This window comes from Salmo salar, chromosome ssa01, assembly GCF_905237065.1.
Source record: "Salmo salar chromosome ssa01, Ssal_v3.1, whole genome shotgun sequence".
In the NCBI taxonomy this organism is placed as follows: Eukaryota; Metazoa; Chordata; class Actinopteri; order Salmoniformes; family Salmonidae; genus Salmo; species Salmo salar.
This window is the reverse complement of record NC_059442.1, coordinates 29,702,147-29,725,645: the sequence shown is the minus strand read 5'-3', so window position 1 is coordinate 29,725,645 and position 23,499 is coordinate 29,702,147. Positions and strand designations below refer to the sequence as shown.

At 43.4% G+C, this 23,499-nt stretch overlaps 1 protein-coding gene and 1 long non-coding RNA gene across 5 annotated transcripts; one reads left to right on the top strand and one right to left on the bottom strand.

Annotated features, from left to right (window-relative positions):
- Positions 1–209: 209 nt before the first annotated feature.
- LOC106598432 (uncharacterized) lies at positions 210–15,684 on the bottom strand. Of its 3 annotated transcripts, XR_001327191.2 has the most exons (17): positions 15,508–15,684; positions 7,503–7,629; positions 7,104–7,260; positions 6,891–6,967; positions 6,372–6,487; positions 5,895–5,945; positions 4,925–5,773; positions 4,713–4,802; positions 4,474–4,594; positions 3,816–3,956; positions 3,624–3,663; positions 2,883–3,521; positions 2,662–2,765; positions 2,492–2,558; positions 2,345–2,372; positions 2,121–2,232; positions 210–1,882 (listed from the first exon to the last, which is right to left on the bottom strand). It is a non-coding gene; the product is annotated as an uncharacterized lncRNA (long non-coding RNA). The 3 variants fall into 3 exon arrangements; XR_006769549.1 differs by having other exon boundaries at positions 210–1,902; positions 4,713–5,773; XR_006769547.1 differs by having other exon boundaries at positions 4,713–5,773.
- On the top strand, positions 13,501–22,873 carry LOC100195680 (transforming acidic coiled-coil-containing protein 3). Of its 2 annotated transcripts, none has more exons than XM_014189264.2 (17): positions 13,501–13,784; positions 16,319–16,496; positions 16,813–16,943; positions 17,062–17,096; positions 17,210–18,377; positions 18,527–18,593; positions 18,705–18,906; positions 18,998–19,056; positions 20,526–20,653; positions 20,889–20,973; positions 21,070–21,222; positions 21,296–21,363; positions 21,457–21,500; positions 21,589–21,749; positions 22,092–22,198; positions 22,307–22,427; positions 22,559–22,873. In XM_014189264.2, the coding sequence occupies exons 2-17, from the start codon at positions 16,320–16,322 to the stop codon at positions 22,622–22,624; spliced, it is 2,772 nt and encodes a 923-aa protein (XP_014044739.2). In that variant the 5' UTR covers positions 13,501–13,784; position 16,319; the 3' UTR covers positions 22,625–22,873. The 2 variants fall into 2 exon arrangements, with proteins under 2 accessions (XP_014044739.2, XP_014044714.2); XM_014189239.2 differs by having other exon boundaries at positions 21,064–21,222.
- The last annotated feature ends 626 nt before the right edge of the window (positions 22,874–23,499 follow it).

The following is a 23,499-nucleotide window of genomic DNA, read 5'->3' as shown; positions in this document are numbered from 1 at the left end:
GTACTGTCCTTTCATACACCTAATGTAAACAAGAAAGTAAAATATATAAAATATATCGATTATATAATTAACATAAACCATATTACAAAGACATCACTAGGGTAATGAAGAGTAGACAGAACCCATACAAAAGCAGTAGACCCAATAACAGGGAATTATCTCCGCCCGACCTATTCTACGAATTTAGAGGACAAAGGTGAGACTAAATATTAACATTAAAACTAAAATCACATTTTATTGGTCACACAACTATACAAATAGACAAGATACAGATGTTAGCAAAAACAAAATAGATATGTTGCTAGGGCAGAATCAATTAGGAAAACATCCAGAATTTGCCTTTATGAATGATGATCTGATTAAATGTATATGTAACCGATGTGAAATGGCTAGTTAGTTAGCGGTGGTGCGCGCTAATAGCGTTTCAATCGGTGACGTCACTCGCTCTGAGACTTGAAGTAGGGTTTCCCTTTGCGTTGCAAGGGCCGCGGCTTTTGTGGCGCGATGGGTAACGATGCTTCGTGGGGTGTCAGTTGATGATGTTCGAGCCCGGGTTGGGGCGAAGAGAGGGACGGAACCTACACTGTTACATATACACAGTCAATTTACAGTTCTAAAATATATTTCATCCAGCATAACAGTTGTTCAATCATGTCACAATCTACCCTAAATATGGTATCTGTGATTGAAAGCCCCTGTGGTAAATACTAGGGCTGGGCGATATATGGACCACCAAAATTCATATAATACAATATGAAGGATGATGATATAACCATAATTATTAACTGGGTGGTTCGAGCCCTGAATGCTGATTGGCTGAGGTATATCAGACCATAAACCACAGGTATGACAAAACATCTATTTTCACTCAATTATGTTGGCAACCAATTTATAATAGCAATAAGGCACCTCAGGGGTTTAGCCGTGGTATATTGGCCATATACCACACCACCTTGGGCCTTATTGCTGAAATGAACATCTGATATGACGATGCAGCTGAGCCTGTGGCACAGCCTCCCTTTGAATGTGACCCAGGGAGGCCTTCCCTGTTGCTTCCCTGCGGCTTCCCTGTGGCTCAGTTGGTAGAGCATGGTGTGTGCAACGCCAGGGTTGTGGGTTCGATTCCCACGGGGGGCCAGTACAAAAAAAAATGCATGAAATGTAGGTATTCACTACTGTAAGTCGCTCTGGATAAGAGCGTCTGCTAAATGACTTAAATGTAAATGAGGCTACAGTTGCTGCAGAGAGGTAGTGAAATACTAAGATCCAATGATATGAATACCGCAATTATACATATCACAATATAAACAATGAATTGCCCAGCCCTAGTAGAAATATATTCATACAGAAATATGAAAAAACATGAAGACATTTTTCTTAGAGAATTACAGTACTTCAAACAGGTAATGTACTGTACTGACCAGTTTATCCTATTATGTGATGCAATAACACGGTTATTAGTCAACTTAAAAAAGGGTGAAAAGGCTTTCTGTTTGGGGGACATGTTCACAGTCAACAAGAAATGTTGAGCAGCCAATGAGAATCTCTCCAAGCATTTTCTCAGATACTCATTTCAGATCTGAGGTTTTTATTTCCCTTGAAAAATTGTGTTTGTTACTTATTGTCTATAAATGCAGTGAAATGCCCCCTCAGTATTTCACTGCTGAGGCCAAGTCTCTTGATGGTAACTATAACAGTTACAAAAAGTAAACATGCAGCCAGGTGATGAAATGTTAAATATGATTATTACAACTTGAGGTTTGGTGTTCTTCTTTGAGCTTGTCCAGGTACTCAATCCTCTGCTTATGGTTCTTATGGTCCACAAGCTTGCAGTTATCCTCAGACCGGTAGGGGGCAGGTTTGCCGACATTCAGACATCTCACTAAAATCACCATACATTAGCTAGATTCACAACAAAGGGACCCTCTTAAAACAAATCATGGACTAAGCATGATATCATTGCCACAACTGGAGCAACATGGAGATTGATGCCTCCCATAAAATTATCCAGCCTGTCAACTAGAGCAAGTTGCCATTTTCTGCATTCCATTTGATAATTTAATTTATGTAAAATGACATACAATTACAATAACCCCAGCAGATCCTGATGCCCTTCTCACCTGAAGCAGTCACTCCTGGTCTCGCTCCTTCCGGCTCACCTCTAGGCAGTGGTTCCTCAGCTCCTGGACACTGGTCTGAGACTGGGCCAACAGGGATTTCTGACTCGTCAGTCTAATCAACACCAAAAAAATAAATACTGAAAAAAAAACATTTGCATACACACTACACAAGTATATTCCACATAGAATCTGTGTGATAAGAGAACAAAGTGTTATTTGCATACCTTTCCTGAGCCTCAGTATGACTATTCTCTACAAATGAAAGGAAATGAATAAATATGAAAAAGCACCTATTACAAACAATGGTATGTTCAAATTATTAAAACTACATTTTCAGGTGAACAGGGGAGTTGAGTGATTGATACACAGACCATTGCACTCCTCTCCTCCTGCAGCTCTCTCAAGACGTTCTGATGAATGGCCTCATTTAAAACATCCCTGTCAATTAAAATATATACATCAGACACTTCACAAAGCAACAGTCTGATAACACTTGGGTTGCAAAAATCCATCGGTAAAAATTTGATTTGAATGGACTAACCCATTTGTGTTCCCATTCTGAGCCAGTTGGTTCTGCTTGGCGTAGAACTCGTTAAGAACAGCTTGAATCTCCATTCGCACCATTTCCTTCTCATTCAGCTGACCCTGTGGGAAATCATCACAGACTAGTTAAACACCATATGTGTTATATCAATGTGTTAATTAAGTGTCTCAAGATTGGAAGTTTAGCATTCATCATGACATGCAGTAAACAAACCACACCTTGAGCTTCTGGATCTCCTCGTTCTTGGCGGCCCTTTCTGTCACGGGATACTAGGAGTGGTGGTAGAGTCAGGCGCAGAGAGCAGAGGTGAAGTATAACGACCTTTATTCTTCCCGGCACAAAACGGTCAACACCAAAACCAACGGGCGCGTAAAACAAATTACCAACCCAGTACAACGGGCAAAACAGTCCGGAGAGAGAATACAAGGCGTAAGCCAGCACATCCAAAAATACACACAACAGTAAACGTAATCCCGCACAAACCTGGGCGGGCTAAGCAGGCTTAAATAAACACAAATCAAGAACACAATAGGGAAAAGGTGCAACCAATAAGACTAAACAAACAGAAAAGGAAAAAGGGATCAGCGGTGGCTAGTAGGCCGGCGACGACGACCGTCGAGCGCCGCTCGAGCAGGCAGGGTAGCCACCTTCGGTGGGATTCGTGACACTTTCATAGTTAAACTCAGTGAGGGGCACCTCCATAGTCATCATGGAGGAGCGTCGGCTCTCCAGCTCCTTCTCCTGGCTCTCCACCACCAGAGTCAGGTCAGGGTTGAAGCTTCAGGGGGTGTGAGGTGTCCGACAGATAAAATCAACCAGATAAGCGATTAAACCCTCTCTTGATCAGACAGAGTTCCCTAGTAAAGCATACAGGAAGGAAAACCATCAGACACAAGCATCCATTACCTGAAGCACTTTAGGGATGACGGATGACTGTGGAACATGATTGGCACTCTCACCTCTGACAGTCCTCTGAACCGCCTCTTGCTGTTGTTTTAACTGGTGAAAAGCAGGTAGGGAAATCACATAAGTAGAGATAATTGTACGATCTATTTTGTTTGGTCTAAAATCTGACATTTTCCATGCTACTGTAGCCCTTGATTTGTTTTCAGTGGCTCTTGTATGTGCATAGAAAAAAAATGGCCTGGTACCTTCCCCTGGAGAGTGGTAGCCACCTTCTGGGCAGTCTGATCCTGTGAAGCTTGGAGAAGACCTGCCTGCTCATCTAACACCTTGGTGAGTCGCTCCACCTCCTCAGTGGCATAGACCAACTCCTCCTGTAACACCTCCACCTGAGGACAAAACATCCATCCAGACGTTGTCATAATGGTGGAATTCAGGCATGCAAAAAGTCTGGTTGGCCATTTGATTAATTGTTCAGCAGTCTTATGGCTTGGGGGTAGAAGATTTTTAGGAGCCTCTTGGACCTATACTTGGCACTCCGGTACCGCTTGCCATGCGGTAGCAGAGAGACCAGTCTATGACTTGGGGTTGAGGTTGAAAATGTCAGTGAAGACACTTTTCAGTTGGTCCGCACATGCTCCGAGTACATGTCCTGGTAATCCATCTGGCCCCGCGGCCTTGTGAATGTTGACCTGTTTAAAGGTTTTGCTCACATCGGCTAAGGAGAGCATGGTCACACCGTCGTCCGGAACAGCTGGTACTCTCATGCATGCTTCAGTGTTGCTTGGCTCGAAGCGAGCATAAAAAGACATTTAGCCCGTCTGGTAGGCTCACGTCACTGGGCAACTCGCATCAAAGCTCAAGATGCCGCTAGTTGTTATGCTTAAAATTAACTCCAAATCTCACCTCTCTGATTAGAAGCTACCTTCCTTTCTGCTGCTTCTCTCAGGTCCTGGAGCTCTGCTTGCATCCTGGAGTTGTGTTCCTTGAGCTCCTCTCTCTCGGCGCAAGGAGCATTGTACATATCCTATAAGAACAAACCAGGTAAAACATAAATACATTGGTGAACTACAGTAAAAAAATGTAAGTATAAAAGTTAAAAATGATAATGAATTAAGAGGTAAACAAATGACTTGAGTCAGTACCGTAAGGTCCTTGACACCTGCAAACAGCATAGCAAGGCCCTGATCCTTCTGGCCCAGCTTACTGCAGAGGTCCCTGGCCTGGTTGATCAGCTCCAGGACAAACAACACAAAACAAGAGACTTCTGAGATTAGATGTATCAAATACATGCAAACTGAATTATATCCCCAAATAATAGTAATTAATGGCAGGTAATTTAAGTGAGCAGACTTACTTTTTCTTGTTCAATCTTTTTTTCAAGGCTGGATATGGTCCCATTGGCAGTTGTCAGATTTGGTTCAAGGCTTGCCATATTAGAAGTCTTTCAAAGTAAATATACAAACGAAGACCGGGCCAATTACAGTTGATTGGAGATTAAGATCCAATTATGTCAAATAGTTTAACTGTATTTGACAAAACTAAAAACAATACTAGTGATAACAATTTCTAAGAAATATAAATAAAACACTACATTAACCACCATGTACACAATAACAATGAATGAAGGACAGGTCTGTTTTTTGGTTTTGTGTTGTCCAGTCAGACACTTGCTTCTTTAGCACTACATTCTGCTCCATATTCTGAACAAGCTCTCTGGGGAGAAACAAATCAAACATGTCAACAAAACATTTAAAATACACTTCAAAAAGGTCTCATCATGCACAAACAGAAAATACGCCTTTATACAACTCACTCTAAAGTGCTCTCTCTAGCCTCTCTCAACTGGGAGGTCATATTGGTTTGTGTGTTCTTTCAGACTGAAGAGCTTTTGTCAATCCCTACAATTCAACCAACATATTCATCAATAAAAAACGAATCACACTCAATCCTCCATAGAGGTTAAACTGTAATTTCATACAAATGAGACAGGTAGGCTCTGAATGTCCTTAACAGAGAAGCGGGCTTGGTTGGTTTAAAAAGGAGCTGACTGACAGTGATTTGGGCCTGCTGAGCTATGATGTCCTGCTGGTTGTCCTCTAGCTGCTGCCTGGACTGGTCTGCCTCAAACTTGGCCTCGGCCTGGATCTGGTCAAAGGCATCCTGCAGGGACCACTGCTGCTCCAGGGGCTGCTCCCACTCCCGCCTAAAGGAGAGCGAGAGAGAAAATGTGAGGGGGTGAGACGAGTCTGCAGACTACTATGGTGAAAGTACAATTGTGTCTGGGTAGAGAGAGCCAGAACTAGCTGCTCCTTCAGCTTCTTCACCTCAGCCTGTAGCTGCCTCATGTTCCCATGCATGTCTTCGTTGATCAGGGCCTGATAAAGCACAAGGAATCACATGAGGAGATGCTCACTAAACTACCACAGATACAATATCTATTACAATCAGTATCATAGTATCATGGTGACAGATAGCCTAGCGGTTAAGAACATTGGGACAGTAACCGAAAGGTTGCTGGTTCAAATCCCAGAGACGGCAAGGTGGAAAAATCTGTCGGTCTGCCCTTGAGCAACGCAGTTAACCCCCAACAATGACTGCTCACGGGTGCCAATTAAGTAGATTAAGGCAGCCTCCCGCACCTCTCTGATTCAGAGGGGTTGGGTTAAATGCGGAGGACACATTTCAGTTGAATTCATTCAGTTGTGCAACTGACTAGGTTTCCCCTTTCCCCTCCTGTATGGAGAAAAGTTTTAGTAGCATATTTAATAACTATTGCGATAAACCCAACTTTGCATACTAACCTCGTTTTTGATCAACTTGGTTCTCTGGGCGATTTGAAAGGTGGATACAGTTTCCCCAAAGCACTTGGGTGCACATTGGCTATAATCTAGGACTTAACATTACCTCCGAGAGAGTTCTGCAGGAAAATAGTTGTTATGTTAGGAAAAACAAGGTTCATTAAATCATCAACCTGAGAGAACCGATAAAACAAAATCACTGGCACTTCTCATATTTCAATGTCAGTTACATTCTGCTCACATTTTCTACCTCCTTGCTGATGAGGAACAACAGGTACTCAAAACATAGAGGGATAACCCCCCCGTTGGTCATCAGTGAAGTTGTCGAAATCAGACAGAATTCAGGAAAGAACACACGCAACCTTTAGTACTGAGTCACTTCAAAGAAATGAAGGTGTCTTTAAAAATAAAACAGTTTGCCCACTGTGAAAAAAATCTATTTACAGCACTGAAAAATCTGTGAGATATTACAGCACTTAATAAAACATGAATGAACTCTAAAACAACAAGAACACCACTCACTAGGCAAAAACGGTGCCATTGTATCCATTCATACATGACACAACGATATTCTTGGCCACACAGGAGAATACAGAATCCTGTTGCACACAGAGAGAGGAGACAGAATAAATGAATCAATTAAAATGTAGCTTGGTTTGACTTAAACCTCTATCCACTGATGTGTGAATTACTCCAGGTTACAGCAACTGTAACAGTCTGTCCACCAACACAGACCTGAGTGACGTCGATGTCAGCAACATGGTTATATTGATGTGCAGGCAGATGGTGTTCGGAGAGGTGACAGAGACCTTGGTATCCATCAGTGGTTAGGCTGGTCCCATGGATCAGAGGTCTCACCCGCACAAACACTTTAATCGAGTCAGTGTCACCACTACATTACAGAACACAAACATTAAAGTGTTAATACAATTTACTATCAGCCTGGGTGCCAGTTTCTACTTTCTTGCCAACTTCTTCTAGAATTGTCATGACAAACATGAGCCACTGGCAGTATACGTTTCCAAATGAGGCAGGGCAACTCATGTCAGTATGTGTAGAGTGAGTCAAGTTATTATTAAATTGAAGACAATGGCCAGCTCGTGAGAAATTAGCAATAACATTAAGCCACATTACCTGTTGGTTACTTGGTCATGCTGCATTGAGCAACTGCCAGATTTTGAATCTGATAACAGAATACAGTGAGCTCCAAAAGTACTGGGACAGTGACACTTCTTGTTGTTTTGGCTTTGTACTCCAGCACCTTGGATTTGAAATGATACAATGACTGAGGTTAAAGTGCAGTGGATGCTACCATGATTACAGATAATCCTTAATGAATCGTGAATAATGATGAGTAAGAACTTTACAGGCATAATATCATACCACCCCAAAAATGACAGAACTTTGCAGGCTAACTCCTCCCCCTTTGACAGTTCTATCTTGACGGAAAATGTTGTAGTTGGGGATGGAAATCTCTGAATTTTAGGTGGCCTTACTAAGCCAGGATTCAGACACGGCAAGGACATCAGGGTTGGCGGAGTGTGCTAAAGCAGTGAGTAAAACAAACTTAGGGAGGAGGCTTCTGATGTTAACATGCATGAAACCAAGGCTTTTACGGTTACAGAAGTTAACAAATGAGAGCGCCTGGGGACACACAGGGCCTGGGTTAAACTCCACATCACCCGAGGAACAGAGGATGAGTCGGATGAGGGTACGGCTAAAGGCTATCAAAACTGGTCGTCTAGTGCGTTGGGGACAGAGAATAAAAGGAGCAGATTTCTGGGCGTGGTAGAATAGATTCAGGGTATAATGTACTGACGGGTATGGTAGGGTGCGGGTACAGTGGAGGTAAACCCAGGCATTGAGTGACGATGAGAGAGGTTGCATCTCTGGAGGCACTCGTTATGCTAGGTGAGGTCCGCATGTGTGGGAGGTGGGACAAAAGAGGTATCTGAGGCATGTTGAGTGGGGCTAGGGGCTCCGCAGTAAAATAAAACAATGATAACTACCCTAAACAACAGTATACAAGGCATATTAACATTAGAGAGAGGCATAAAGCAATCACAGGTGTTGATTGGGAGAGCTAGCTAAGACAACAGCAGGTAAGACAACAACAGCTAATCAGCTAAGACAACAACAACAGGTAAAATGGCGATGAATGGGCAGAGAGGGTCAGTTAACTACACACAGGGCCTGAGTTCGAGGCTGGGCCGACAGATAAACAAAATGGAGTACCGTGATCAATGAACAGTCCAGCAGGCATCAGCTATGTAGCCAGGTGACCATAGGGTCCAGTGAACATCAATAGATGAAACAGGGAATCCGTTAGGTAGTTGTTATTACGCTAGCAAGCAGGAGACATGGCGTACATAAAGATAGCAGGCCGGGACTAGCAGAAGCGTCTTCACCAACGTCCGGCAAAGGCCGGTTGAGGGCACAACGGACGGAATTACATCGGCAGACCAGTCGTGATGGATCGGTGAGGCTCCGTGTCGACAAAGGGTCCACGCCAATTGGCAAAAGTAATTTTGTTTGCTAGCCGGGAGATGTGCCTGGCTCAAGGCTAACTGGTGCTAGCTTCGGGACAAGGGCGTTAGCCACTATAGCCACTGTAGCAGATAACTAGCTGCGATGATCCGATGCAAAGGTCCAGAGCTTACGGCAGGAATCCGGAGATGCAGTGACTTCTAGTCGTGTTAGTGAAGAGTCCGGGAGGCAGGCCGGGAGATGGGCCTGGCTCAAGGCTAGCTTCGAGGCTGGGCCACTCGGTAGCAGCTAGCTAGCTGCGATGATATGGAGTAATGGTCCAGAGCTTACGACAGGAATCTGGTGACTGCTATGGTGTGTGGTCATCCACACCCACTCCCAAAATGGCTGCTGTGCCATTTCTTCCCCTTGCATTACTTGACATAGATCCAGAAAAACTAGATGTGTAAATCTAGTAAGTCCAGAACTGGCATAGTCCTTTAATGGGTCCTTTAAGACAACGGGGCAGATATTGTATATTACCAGTGAGCTACAGTGGGCTCCAGGCCAGATTGAACTGGAAATGGACCGAAACACATCTGAGCCCTGTAGAAAAGTCCTGTGTCTGCAAAACTCGGCCTTGTGTGTAGTTAACTGACCCTCTCTTCCCATTCATCGCCATTTTACTTGTTGTTGTTGTCTTAGCTGATTAGCTGTTGTTGTCTTACCCGTTGTTGTCTTAGCTAGCTCTCCCAATCAACACCTGTGATTGCTTTATGCCTCTCTTTATGTCACTCTCTAATGTCAATATGCCTTGTATACGGTTGTTTAGGATAGTTACCATTGTTTTAGTTCACTGCGTAGCCCCTAGTCCCACTCAATATACCTTAGATACCTCGTTTGTCCCACCTCCCACACATGCGGTTGCCTCACCCAGCATAACTAGTGCGTCCAGAGATGCAACCTCTCTTATCATCACTCAATGCCTAGGTTTACCTCCACTGTACCCGCACCCTACCATTCCCGTCAGTAGAGGATGCCTGGTCATTCTTTAAAAGTAATTTCCTCACCATCTTAAATAAGTATGCCCCTTTCAAAAAATGCAGAACTAAGAACAGATATAGCCGTTGGTTCACTCCAGATCTGACTGTCCTCGACCAGCACAAAAACATCCTGTGGCGGACTGCACTAGCATCGAATAGTCCCCGCGATATGCAACTTTTCAGGGAAGTCAGGAACCAATACACACAGTCAGTTAGGAAAGCAAAGGCTAGCTTTTTCAAACAGAAATTTGCATCCTGTAGCTCTAACTCCAAAAAGTTATGGGACACTAGAGTCCATGGAGAATAAGAGCACCTCCTCCCAGCTGCCCACTGCACCGAGGCTAGGAAACACTGTAACCACCGATAAATCCATGATAATTGAGAATTTCAATAAGCATTTCTCTACGGCTGGCCATGCTTTCCTCCTGGCCACCCCAACCCCGGCCAACAACTCTGCACCCCCCGCAGCTACTTGCCCAAGCCTCCCCAGCCTCTCCTTCACCCAAATCCAGATAGCAGATGTTCTGAAAGAGCTGCAAAACCTGGACCCTTACAAATCAGCTGGGCTAGACAATCTGGACCCTATCTTTCTAAAATTATCCGCCGCCATTGTTGCAACACTTATTACCAGGTTGTCCGGACCTCTGGCAGTTTCTATTGGGGTACCACAGGGTTCAATTCTCGGTCCGACTCTTTTCTCTGTATATATCAACGATGTCGCTCTTGCTGCGGGTGATTCACCGATCCACCTCTACGCAGACGACATCATTCTGTATACATCTGGCCCTTCTTTGGGCACTGTTAACTAACCTCCAAATGAGCTTCAATGCCATACAACAATCCTTCCATGGCCTCCAACTGCTCTTAAATGCTAGTAAAACTAAATGCATGCTTTTCAACTGATAGCTGCCCGCACCTGCCCGCCCGACTAGCATCACTACTCTGGACGGTTCTGACTTAGAATGTGTGTACAACTACAAGTACCTAGGTGTCTGGCTAGACTGTAAACTCTCCTTCCAGACTCATATTAAACATCTCCAATCCAAAATTAAATCTAGAATTGGCTTCCTATTTTGCAACAAATCCTATTTCACTCACGCTGCCAAACATACCCTCGTAAAACTGACTATCCTACTGATCCTCGACTTCGCGATGTCATTTACAAAATAGACTCCAACACTCTACCCAGCAAACTGGATGCAGCCTATCACAGTGCCATCCGTTTTGTCACCAAAGCCCCATATACCACCCACCACTGCAACCCACTGGCTCCAAGTCATCTATAAGTCTTTGCTAGGTAAAGCTCCGCCTTATGTCAGCTCACTGGTCACCATAACAACAGCCACGGGTAGCATGCGCTCCAGCAGGTATATCTCGCTGGTCATCCCCAAAGCCAACACCACCTTTGGCTGCCTTTCCTTCCAGTTCTCTGCTGCCAATGACTGGAATGAATTGCAAAAATCGCTGAAGTTGGAGACTTATATCTCTCTCACTAACTTTAAGCATCAGCTATCTGAGCAGCTTACCGATCGCTGCAGCTGTACACAGCCCATCTATAAATAGCCCATCCAATCTACCTACCTCATCCCCATATTGTTTTTATTTACTTTTTTGATCTTTTGCACACCAGTATTTCTACTTGCACATCATCATCTGTACATCTATCACTCCAGTGTTAATTTGCTAAATTGTAATTACTTCGCTACTATGGCCTATTTATTTCCTTACCTCCTCACGCCATTTGCACACACTGTATATAGACATTTTCTATTGTGTTATTGACTGTATGTTTGTTTATTCCATGTGTAACTCTGTTGTTGTTTGTGTCCCACTGCTTTGCTTTATCTTGGCCAGGTCGCAGCTGTAAATAAGAACTTGTTCTCAACTAGCCTACCTGGTTAAATAAAGGTGAAATGAAGAAATAAAATAAACGGCCTACCCCGGCCAAATCCTAACCCGGACGATTGTGCGCCACCCTATGGGACTCCCAATCACAGCCGTTTGTGATACAAGCTGGAATCGAACCAGGGTCTGTAGTGATGCCTCTAGCACTAAGATGCAGTGCCTTAAACCGCTGTGCCATGTCAGGAGCCAATGTAACTCCTCCGCTGAGAAATCTTTCAGCTCCAGGAACTGCTTCGCCGCATCCACTATGATTTCTATCTTCCTGGACCGTCTCCCCACCTTGGCAGTGCCATTAATTACCATAGCTCTAAAGGCCACAAAGTCCACCTTCTTAACCTTTAAAATGTCAGGATCCTGCTGGTGAAAGGCAACCCCTGCAGCCTGCAGTGTAGGCCTATCCACCACAATAGACTCTTCTGGTGCACCATTCAAACCCTCAACCCTTTTCACAGCTGCTGCATATGAAATGCTCTGTACAACCCTGACTTTGGCCACCTCATTCTCTTTCACCCATGTGGGGCATTCAAAAGACGTGGCTTCATGGTTCCCACCGCAATTTCTCTGAAGCAGGTTTTCATGAAGGATCTCTTTATACTTTGCTCCATTCATTTTTCCCTCGATCCTGACTAGTCTCCCAGTCCCTGCCGCTGATGCTGCAGCATGATGCTGCCACCACCATGCTTCACCACAGGGATGGTGCCAGGTTTCCTCCAGATGTGACACTTGGCATTCAGGCCAAAGAGTTCAATCTTGGTTTCATCATACCAGAGAACCATACCAGAGTTTTGTTTCTCATGGTCTGAGAGTCCTTTAGGTGCCTTTTGCCAAACTCCAAGTGGGCTGTCATGTGCCTTTTACTGAGGAGTTGCTTCTGTCTGGCCACTCTACCATAAAGGCCTGATTGGTGGGGGGCTGCCAAGATGGTTGTCCTTCTGGAAGTTTCTTCCATCTCCACAGTTGGAACTCTGTCAGAGTGACCATCGGGTTCTTGGTCACCTCCCTGACCAAAGTCCTTCTCCCCCGATTGCTCAGTTTGGCCGTGTCTCAGTGGTTCCAAACTTCTTCCATTTAAGAATGATGAAGGCCACTGTATTCTTGGGGACCTTTAATGTTGCAGAAATGTTTTGGTACCCTTCCCCAGATCTGTGTCTCGACACAACCCTATCTCGGAGCTCTACGGACAATTATTTTGACCTCATGGCTTGGTTTCTGCTCTGACATGCACTGTCAACTGTGGGACCTTATATAGACAGATGTGTGCCTTTCCAAATCATGTCCAATCAATTGAATTTACCACAGGTGGACTCCAATGAAGTTGTAGAAACATCTTAAGGATGATCCAATGGAAACAGGATGCACCCAAGCTCCATTTCGAGTCTCATAGCAAAGGGTCTGAATACTGTAAATCAGGTATTTGTTATTTTATTTTTTTGAAATTTGCTAAAATTTCTAAGACCCTGTTTTTGCTTTGTCATTGTGGGGTATTGTGTGTAGATTGATGAGTCTTTAAAAAAATCAATTTTAGAACAAGGCTGTAATGTAACAAAATGTGGAAAAAGCGAAGGGGTCTGAATACTTTCCGAATGCACTCTCATTTCATTTTCTCCCTCTGCTGGAGCAGAGGCTGCAAAGTATATCCATTTTCATCACTGAACAGACAGCATAAAGACTCTTGCCTCCGTCGTGTTGTAAAATGTACACTCTCTTATCATAAAAATTGGCATCAAACGCGAGCCTAGAAATAGTGTTTTAAATCGTCTTTGTCTCGACTTTGGCGCAAGTTCACTGGTCGGTTCAAAGTCACGCAACGCTATTGGCTAATTCGTATGAAGCTCCGCCCCATGTTTTGGGTTTCTGTCTATTTAATTGGTCCAAATCGAGTCGTTTAAATTCGAAATCTACTGACTACTTGCATTGCAAGGCGATTTCGAAAAGTAAACTGTGGGTTGCGTTATTTGCGTCAAGAGAAGTTATTTTATGATTATCCGACTCCTTGTTTCAGGTATGTAGATACTTGGCTGCTTTTTAATTGTTTATTTGACTTGGTCTATCGCTCAAAATGTCTTCGTTAATTTGACGCATCTCTTGTAGCCCGACGCTAGCGATTTACTTAACGTTGGCTAGCAAACTAAATTACTTAACGTTAGTAACTGACGTTAACCAGCTAACTGACTTTAGTTAACTCGTAGCGCATTCTTAGACGCTAACGTTCCCTCCAATGTCTACTGTTATCTATACAGTATATAAACTGGTCATTTATGTTAGGATAAACTTCTTATTTAAGTAATTGTGTTAACTAAGCAATATGACGTTATCTATGGTTGGTGTCAATCTAACAAGCAGCTAACGTCCGCTAGTTTTCTACTGTTAATTTGTATTGGCCAACGTGCTGAATTAATAGCTAACTAGTGTTACTAGGTAACGTACCTAACGTGAATAAGCTTTTTATTTGGAATTGTTCCTTGTTAGCCTATGCGATTGCAATTATTACTGCGCTGGCCACATTATTTCAGACATTATTGCACTTGAAGTAAGAGTAAAACTCGTGGCATTGCTCCAACCCTTTATATACTAGTCAAATGTCAAGCCGGACCATCCACAAAAAAGCTGCAGTTACGGTAGCTTAGTTTAATTGGCTATGCACCAAGGGAAATTCATTTAGGCAAACTCAGAATGATTCCAAATGGGCTTTGCCGATTTGGTGTGCTCTTTGGCAGGCCTGGCAGATCCAGCCAGTGTAGGGAAAACTGACAAGCCCTGGAACTACAGGCCACATTATGGTGTGAGGACGTCGTGGGTAAATTGCTTATAGACATTGTCACCAACTCAGGACCACACCATTCTTGGCATGCTAACAAGTTATGTCTACAATTCAGAATCTGGTAATATAAATGTAGCCTTGGCTATCAATTGAAATGTCAGTTAACGAACTTGTTTGAATGACAACTCTTTGTGGCCTGATGAATAGTTATTTCTCCCCACTGGTAGCACATGAACCTTTCACCTTTTATTTCCAAATAAATTGCACATTTAGACTTCTACAGGTTGGTGACGTTTACATGTATCCATTGTCAACAAGGATCCAACTACACAAACCGAGTGTACAAAACGTTAGGAACACATGGTCTTTTCATGAGACTGACGAGGTGAAAGCTATTATCCATTATTGATGTCGCCTGTAAAATCAACTTCAATCGGTGTAGATGGGGGGGGGGACAGGTCAAAGGATTTTTTTAATCCTTGAGACATGGTCTGCGGTACAAACACTTCAGACACCTTATCCCTTCAGTCCTCAAATTAAGTGGACACTTCTGATGACGTATCATGACGTCTGACGAGTATACGCTTGCAGTGCGAGGGAGGAAGGAATTATTTTTAAAATGGACCATCCTTGGCTTGAAATTCGTCACTCATTCATCCCGCAAGGATTGTTTTTTTTTTTCAGCCACCTGTAGCTTGTGGGTGCTTTATATGAGCTACGTTCAATTATGAGTGCATGTCTACTTATATTAAATATATAATTATTAATACACCTACTGTATGATAGCTAGCAAATTAATTAGCTAACTAACATTAGCCTGCCTAGCTGGAACTTATGAAGAAAGAAAAGGTTTTTCTACAATTTCCAAAAGATAACCAAACATTTACTTTTTACGAGACGTGTTTGTGCTGTCATGTGCATTAGTAGCACAATTTCTAACTTATTTGCATTCGTTTTTACTTACACTTGTATGTTGACTTCTCCATTGATGTTTAAGTTTTCGCAGACTTAGCGCACGAATTGTCGCAAATTGAGTTATGGGGAGTTTCAGGCCCCGGAGTGAACGTAATTGTACACTCGCAAAGCTGACTAAAAACGAGGGCTGAGGGGCTTAGGTTGTAAACTTCCCTTGCTTGGCTAATCATTTGAACCGCCCTCCAAGATGGTGACGGGGATTCCCCTAAGGCATAAGGTGAGGGTAAGTGGACGAGGGTGTCTTCAGTGTTTGGACCGAGCCCATGGGTTGTGTGTGTGTGTGTGTGTGCCATTCAGAGGGTGAATGGGCAAGACAAAATATTGATGTGCCTTTGAACAGGCTATGGTAGTAGGTGCCAGGCACACAGTTTGAGTCAAGAACTGCAACACTGCTGGCTTTTTCACGCTTAACAATTCCCATGTATCAAGAATGTTTCAGCACCCAAAGGACATCAGCCAACTTGAGACAACTGTGGGAAGCATTGCGGTCAACATGGGCCAGCATCCAGCACGCTTTTGACACCTTGTAGAGTTTATGCCTAAATGAATTGAAGCTGTTCTGTGCACAAAAGGGGTGCAACTCAATATTAGGAAGGTGTTCCTAATGTTTCGTACAATTTGTATATAGCTGATACACACCCCCTCAATGTTCAATCTAATCAATTGGATTGAATGGGCTTCTTCAAATAGATTGACGCCTGTGAAGTGCTTTGCTCAGTCTTATCAGTGTGCCCAGCTGTCTACTGGGTGTGGCCTACTTTTGCTTCAGCTCCCTCACGTCTGTGTGCCCCTCTTCATAGGATGAGTTCTACTGCTGTGAACGATGAGAATCGTGGGATCTGCCCTGGAAGAAAGCACAGCAATTCGGAGACAAGTTGTGACATCTTTTCCTTGGATCAGCCGACTGGGAGGCCATCCATCCTTCGCCAGTCTCAGGCAGAGAACCTGTCCAACAAAACTATAGTAAAGGGAGGGAAGGTACGGTGTATATATGTTGTCAAGAAGCCTAGTCTTCTAGTAGTTTAAAATGTTCCAGACTAATTCTCTCTAAAAATAATCTTGTTATTTAGGATTTATGCATGACTGTTTGAATAGTCTAGCAAAAAGCATGAGCTGACGCACACCCAACATTTTTTGAAGAGGTGTTTTCTCAGAGTAAACTATATAAAAATAATTGTTCACACGATGTGCACGTGACAATTTAACCAGGTTAGGTTTACCCATTACATATTTCTTTATTTGACTGTTTGAAAGAACATTTGTTTTCAGATAACCTCTTGGTTTCTGCGTTCAGGTTTGTTTTCAGACTCCAAGAAGAGACCCTCACACTAAGAGAATAGAATCACCAACAAAGTCCCTCAAGATGGCAAGCATAGATCACTGTACAAAAGCCCTAGAGTCTTTGCAGCTTACAACACCTGAAGAGTAAGCATGTACTTTTCTTTTACGCTGTAGCTGTACGTCACATTGGCAGAATGATTATTCATAATCTGGTATCAAGTTGAGAAATTTGAAACTAATTTATCGTCTTGTATTTTTACAGGGTGTTGCTGCAGAAAATCGATGTGCCAAAATCAGGTAAATGCATTTTAATAAAGGTTCGAGATTCATTGTGACACCGCTTTGTCATTCATTATTTCAACCATAAAATGTTCACTTGATTTTTACTTATTTTACTGCGGACTTTTCAGATGTGTCATCCTATCCTGATGATGACATGCCAATTCAGAGTAAAGGAGGTTATCAGCTGGATTTTGATAACCTTGATGTCATCAATCCCTTCCAAGGGTCTGGTAAAATGGTCCTCTCTCCAGCAAGGCCCAGTGAACTAGTTGAAACCTCCAAGGCTATTGATCTGAGCGAACCTAATGTAATTGAGGCAGTTTCTCATGAGAAGATGTTAAAGGATTTTGACAAGATTGAAACAGCACTGGATGAGACCCTCCCGTTCATGCCATCACTGGAAAATTCTCTTGCTGACATCTCAGCTGATGTGCGTTCAACAGATAGCAGTGTGATCACCATGACGAAGGATCCAGCCATCGAGTTATCCAAAGCTGATGAGGACGAGACTGTACAGTCATCAGTTAACCTTAACCCAGATCAAGCTGTCGCCATCTCTAGAGATGAGGAGACTCCTCTGCTGCCCAAAGGTTCTTACAAATTTGATTTTGACGACCTTGATTCAGTCAACCCTTTCCAAACAGGAGCCTCCAAAATTCAGAATTCCCCTGTACTTGGAAGAAAGCTGCCATGCAATGACCCTCCAGAGGTGGAAGTTGAAGAGACTGCCCCTGTTGGTAAGGAAATGGGACCTGCAGCCATGGTTCAGGTGTCTCAGCCAGTTGTGTTGGCACCTGTCCAGCCAGAGATGAGAGCAATTGCACCATTGTCACCTGCTCCCAAGGAGACGAGCCAGCCCGCTGAAGACTCCATGCCTCAGCCGGGTGAAGCTGCTCCCAATGCCGGGCCAGTGAAACTTGAGTTCAATTTCGATGATGGCGGGGAGATCAAACGTAAGCCTCTTCTCAAGCGGTTTGTCAAGAGGCCTCCTGGTCTTAAGCCGACAGAGAAAAAGGCAGTACCTGAAGAAAAGAAACAACCTCTATCTAAGGAATCTCCAGTAATGCCAGCGGTCGGTACTGATTCTGATATTCCTGTTCCAAAAGGCGCGTACAACTTTGACAAGTTTGATGACCCAGACTTCAATCCATTTGGTACAAATGCAAGAATGAGTGACTCTATAGTCTGTAAGGTGAAATCCAGTTTAGAGGCCAAGGGATCAAACTCAGTCAGGGTGGCTGCCTCCCCTGATAAAGTGACAGAGCATGTTCAGAAAGAAACCGCACCATGGCCACTGTAAGTTCATGTTCATTGCAACTTTAATATTCTTAAATTAATGTATTAAAGGTAGTCTTGATTTATATTTGACGCATAATCAGTGCTGTATAAAGAGAAGCTTAATGTAGCTGCACCACTCCATTAACTGGTAGTGATTATGTTTTCAGTCTTCCTAGTGCTGGAGACAAAATCTCAAGGACTGAACCTGATCTTTCTGCCACAAGAGAAGGAATTGTAAGCTTTTTAAAAACTTGATCAGGTTATATATTGGAAAAATATTTTGGCTAGCTAAAGCTGTATATTGATTGTGTGCTTACTTGGGTGCCATTCTTTCTGCAATTGTAGGACAACATTCCACAAGATCAGCAGCTTCAGATGGAATCTTGTGAAGTTCAGGATCCTTTGTCTGGCCAAGAGCAGAAACCTCCAACTGAACCTGACCAACCTTCACTGAGCACCCTAGAAACCTTTGAACTCTGCCAATTTGAGCAGAACCCACAAAATGGCATGTCAGAATTTAATGAGGAGTTTGTTCCTGGAACCACATGTAAGTCAAGTAACTTGAGGAATTCATGTTAGTTGCTGTAATGTTGACTTGACTAGCTTTTTGACTAACACTTGTCCCCCATTCTCTCCAGTCATGGCGAATGACTTTGATGGACAGATGGACTACCTGGAGCAGTTTGGGTCCAGCAATGTAAGTGATTATTTAACAAATATACATGTGTATACACACACTCAGCAAAAAAAGAAACTTCCCTTTTTCAGGACCCTGTTATTCAAAGATAATTCGTAAAAATCCAAGTAACTTCACAGATCTTCATTGTAAAGGGTTTAAACACCATTTCCCATGCTTGTTCAATGAACCATAAACAATTAATGAACATGCACCTGTGGAATGGTCGTTAAGACACTAACAGCTTATAGACGGTAGGCAATTAAAGTCAGTTATGAGAACTTAGGACACTAGAGGCCTTTCTACTTACTCTGAAAAACACCAAAAGAAAGATGCCCAGGGTCCCTGCTCATCTGTGTGAATGTGCTTTGGGCATGCTGCAAGGAGGCCTGAGGACTGCAGATGTGGCCAGGGCAATAAATTGCAATGTTCGTACCGTGAGACGCCTAAGACGGGGAGATGGGACGGGCAGCTGATCGTCCTCGCAGTGGCAAACCACGTGTAACAACACCTGCACAGGATACATCACACCTGCGGGACAGGTACAGGATGGCAACAACAACTGCCCGAGTTACACCAGGAACGCACAATCCCTCCATCAGTGCTCAGACTGTCCGCAATAGCCTGAGAGAGGCTGGACTGAGGGCTTGTAGGCCTGTTGTAAGGCGGGTCCTCACCAGACATCACCAGGGATTTTGTCTCACCAGGGGTGATGGTCGGAATTGCGTTTATCATCGAAGGAATGAGCGTTACACTGAGGCCTGTACTCTGGAGCGGGATCAAGGTAGAGAGTCCGTCATGGTCTGGGGCGGTGTCACAGTATCATCGGACTGAGCTTGTTGTCATTGCAGGCAATCTCAACGCTGTGTGTTACAGGGAAGACATCCTCCTCCCTCATGTGGTACCCTTCCTGCAGGCTCATCCTGACATGACCCTCCAGCATGACAATGCCACCAGCCATACTGCTCGTTCTGTGCGTGATTTCCTGCAAGACAGTAATGTCAGTGTTCTGCCATGGCCAGCGATGAGCCTGGATCTCAATACCATTGAGCACGTCTGGGACCTGTTGGATCAGAGGGTGAGAGCTAGGGCCATTCCCCCCCCCAGAAATGTCCGGGAACTTGCAGGTGCCTTGGTGGAAGAGTGGGGTAACATCTCACAGCAAGAACTGGCAAATCTGGTGCAGTCCATGAGGAGGAGATGCACTGTAGTACTTAATGCAGCTGGTGGCCACACCAGATACTGTTACTTTGATTTTGACCCCCCCCCCTTGTTCAGGGACACATTATCCCATTTCTGTTAGTCACATGTCTGTGGAACTTGTTCAGTTTGTCTCAGTTGTTGAATCTTGTTTATGTTCATACAAATGTTAAATTTGCTGAAAATAAAAGCAGTTGACAGTGAGGTCTTTTTTTGCTGAGTTTACATACTTTCATAACTGGTTTATTTACATTTTGGGCTTCCTCTAATTACGTAGCCTTTATATTCAGTTCAAGGAGTCAGCACTGAGGAAACAATCTCTCTACCTCAAATTTGACCCCCTCATGAGAGAGAGCCCCAAGAAGTCTGGAGGCCCCACAGGGCTCAACCTCCCTCAACCTGATGCCTCTGCTTCACGGTGCGTTACTGTTTTGGTCATAATCACATGGTTTTGTTTTACCCATCTAACTGGTTGGGGAAAATGACTTGCGTGTTCATCTTAAAATGTTCTAGTTGCAAATAAGTATTTAATTAGCCTAGAATTGAGAGCATTCTTAATCTAGTTGTGGATCTAAAATGAGTTTGCAATTCAAAGGTGAATATCAAGGTGTTTTCTCCAAATCTGAGCGAGGTTTCTGTCAATGTGGTTTTAGTGTGGATACCCAGAAGACTGGTGCCAAGGAGGAGGTGAATGGACTGAAATCTCTCAACCCCAGACTTCTTGATGTTCCACCACCTGTAAGTTTCCTCAGTCCTCAAAGATCCTATAATATAGTAAAGCTAAGTAATGTGGGTAAACTGTTAAATGGATGTCTTATGTCCCTTGAGGTTCAGGTTGTTGGTCCTATGACTCCTCTCGTGCAAAATTCCCCTATGAATCTGGCCTCAACTTTCCCCCAACCAGCCAACATGGAGGATAACATCGTAGAGGTGCTTAAATACAGTCAGCAAGATATGGATGCTGCCATTGCCAAGATCCAGAAAGAAGTAGGTGTTTGTTTTCCTCATCCCTTTCAATCCAGTAATGATCATTTTAATTTATAATGGTTTCTTTTTATAGGTAAAGGAACAGGAAGATCAATGGAAGGCAAAGCATGACAAGCTATCTTGGGATAATCATGAAATGGGGTAAGCAATAAGCATTGGTGCTAGTATTTGGTCACTTATTCTCATTTCAGACCTCCAACTAACTGTTGGTTTCTCTGCTTTTTGTTTTTGCAGGAAAATCATGTCTGAATTTGAAGCCACAATTGCGCAGATATTGGGTATGTTGTAGTAAAGGCAATTTTGCAATGTTAATATCCTTTTAATGTAAAATGTACAACTTGTTGTGATTGTCATTGTTTCCTGCAGCTGATAAACAAAAGGAGAAGGAGATGGCCCAGGCTGAGTTCACTAAAGTCTTACAGGAGAAGGAGCAGGTATCACAGGACCTGAACACCATGGAGAGGTCCTTCTCTGAGCTTTTCAAGAGACTGGACAAGTACAAAGAGGCCATCGAGGGTTACAAAAAGGTCGGCATTAAAAAGATGCATAGGTCATGACATTAGGGCCCTGTGTTTTGTGCAACCATGTGGCATGCCTAAATTTGAACCTTTTTTAAAGCTTTTTCATCAAACTGTCCTTATGGTCCAGCACCTCTCAGGCAATTGAGTTCCTTTTTTTAATGTAATTATCATTTCTGGAGAAGGCTTAAAATGCATGATAGAATCTTGCTGACACATTATTGCGCAAAACACCATGCTTTGGTGCAGGTAAGTAACATTGCTGTGAAGGATGATACTGAATTGATGTAGGTCCATGACTTTGCTTTGCCAACCTCATGATCTTTGGTTATAAATGTGTGTGCCACTAAGAATGAAGAGATGCTGAAGAAATGTGCTCAAGATTACCTGGCCAGGATCAAGAAGGAGGAGCAGCGCTACCAGACCCTGAAAGTCCATGCAGAGCAGAAAATTGGCCTGTAAGACATTCAAACGACTTTTTTTGTGCAAAATACAGCTGGTTACATAATTGCGTATTGTTGCCGGGCTTTGTATGGTCTCACTTGGCTGACTATTACTTTTTCCAGGGCGAATGAAGAGATTGCAGAGGTTCGCTCCAAATTAAAGTCGGAGGTCTCTGCACTTCAGGCCCAGCTGCGCAGAGAGCAGCTAAAGGCCCAGTCACTGGAGAATAGCCTTGACCAGAAAGTAAGTCTACCTCAGTCTGAAGTCCATGAGGCTGTCTTTATCAGTGTTTTTGGCCTAATTTGTTCATGGAAGTTTTGCTCTTGCTCGTATCAGATTTTTTTTCCCTTGCTTTTTTTTCCTGGTCCCCTCAGGTAAAAGAGACTGAAGAACTCACCAATCTTTGCGATGAGCTAATCGCTAAAGTCCAGAAGGGCTGAGTTCAACTGCATGTTTGTTTATGTCCTTGCCTTTATTGCTGTAGTTTAGATTTTTTACAAATCTAAATATGTGCTCTTTCTGATTAACATGTGTGAATATTGCTTTGTAAATGTTTTGCTGCTCTTGATTGGAGATCAAGAAATGTAATAGTACTTCACTGGCTCCTCTACTGATCCATATTTTGTCAATGTTGGTCTTGTTCATGTCTGTCTTTATTACTGTAATAAAAAAAACATTTTACTAATCAAGATCTGTTGTAGCTCCTTGCAAGTTTATTTGAAGTTCATTGTAGCCCTCAACTCCATTTTGAGCCACAAGGAGATGCTGTTTACCATAAGTAATATTTTGTAGTGTAGTCTTTGCAAAGGCAATTTAGAGTTTTTGGTTTCATGCGTTCATTGCATGTTCTGATGAGCATAGCAGTGACATTTGTACAAGTTATTCCAAACAGTAGCTAAAAGTGTACTTCATAGGTTTTCTAGTGATGTGCTGTTAAAACATTTCAATAGCTCTTGTCTCCAGAACCAAAGCTCATCCCGTTCCACAATGCTTACAACAAAACGAGCTACCCTGATACAATGCTCCCCTTCTTCCCTGAGCAATCACAGGGTCCTGTCACATCACTCCCGGACCAGGACAATGCACTTCCTAAATGGTGAAAGGAAATCCTACCTAGATTGGAGTTGAATGAGGTGGTAGTGTGGGGCAGAGGGGAGGAGAAGGGCTAGATTCACTCTTAAATGGGAGCGATGCTAGTCAGTTGGTGTACTCTTGCAGGGGCCATCACTCTCCTGTGAGAGCACTTTCTATCTCTGCCTGTATCTATTCCAGCACCACTGGCCCTTTGCTGGCTGCCCTCTGAATCACCCTGTGT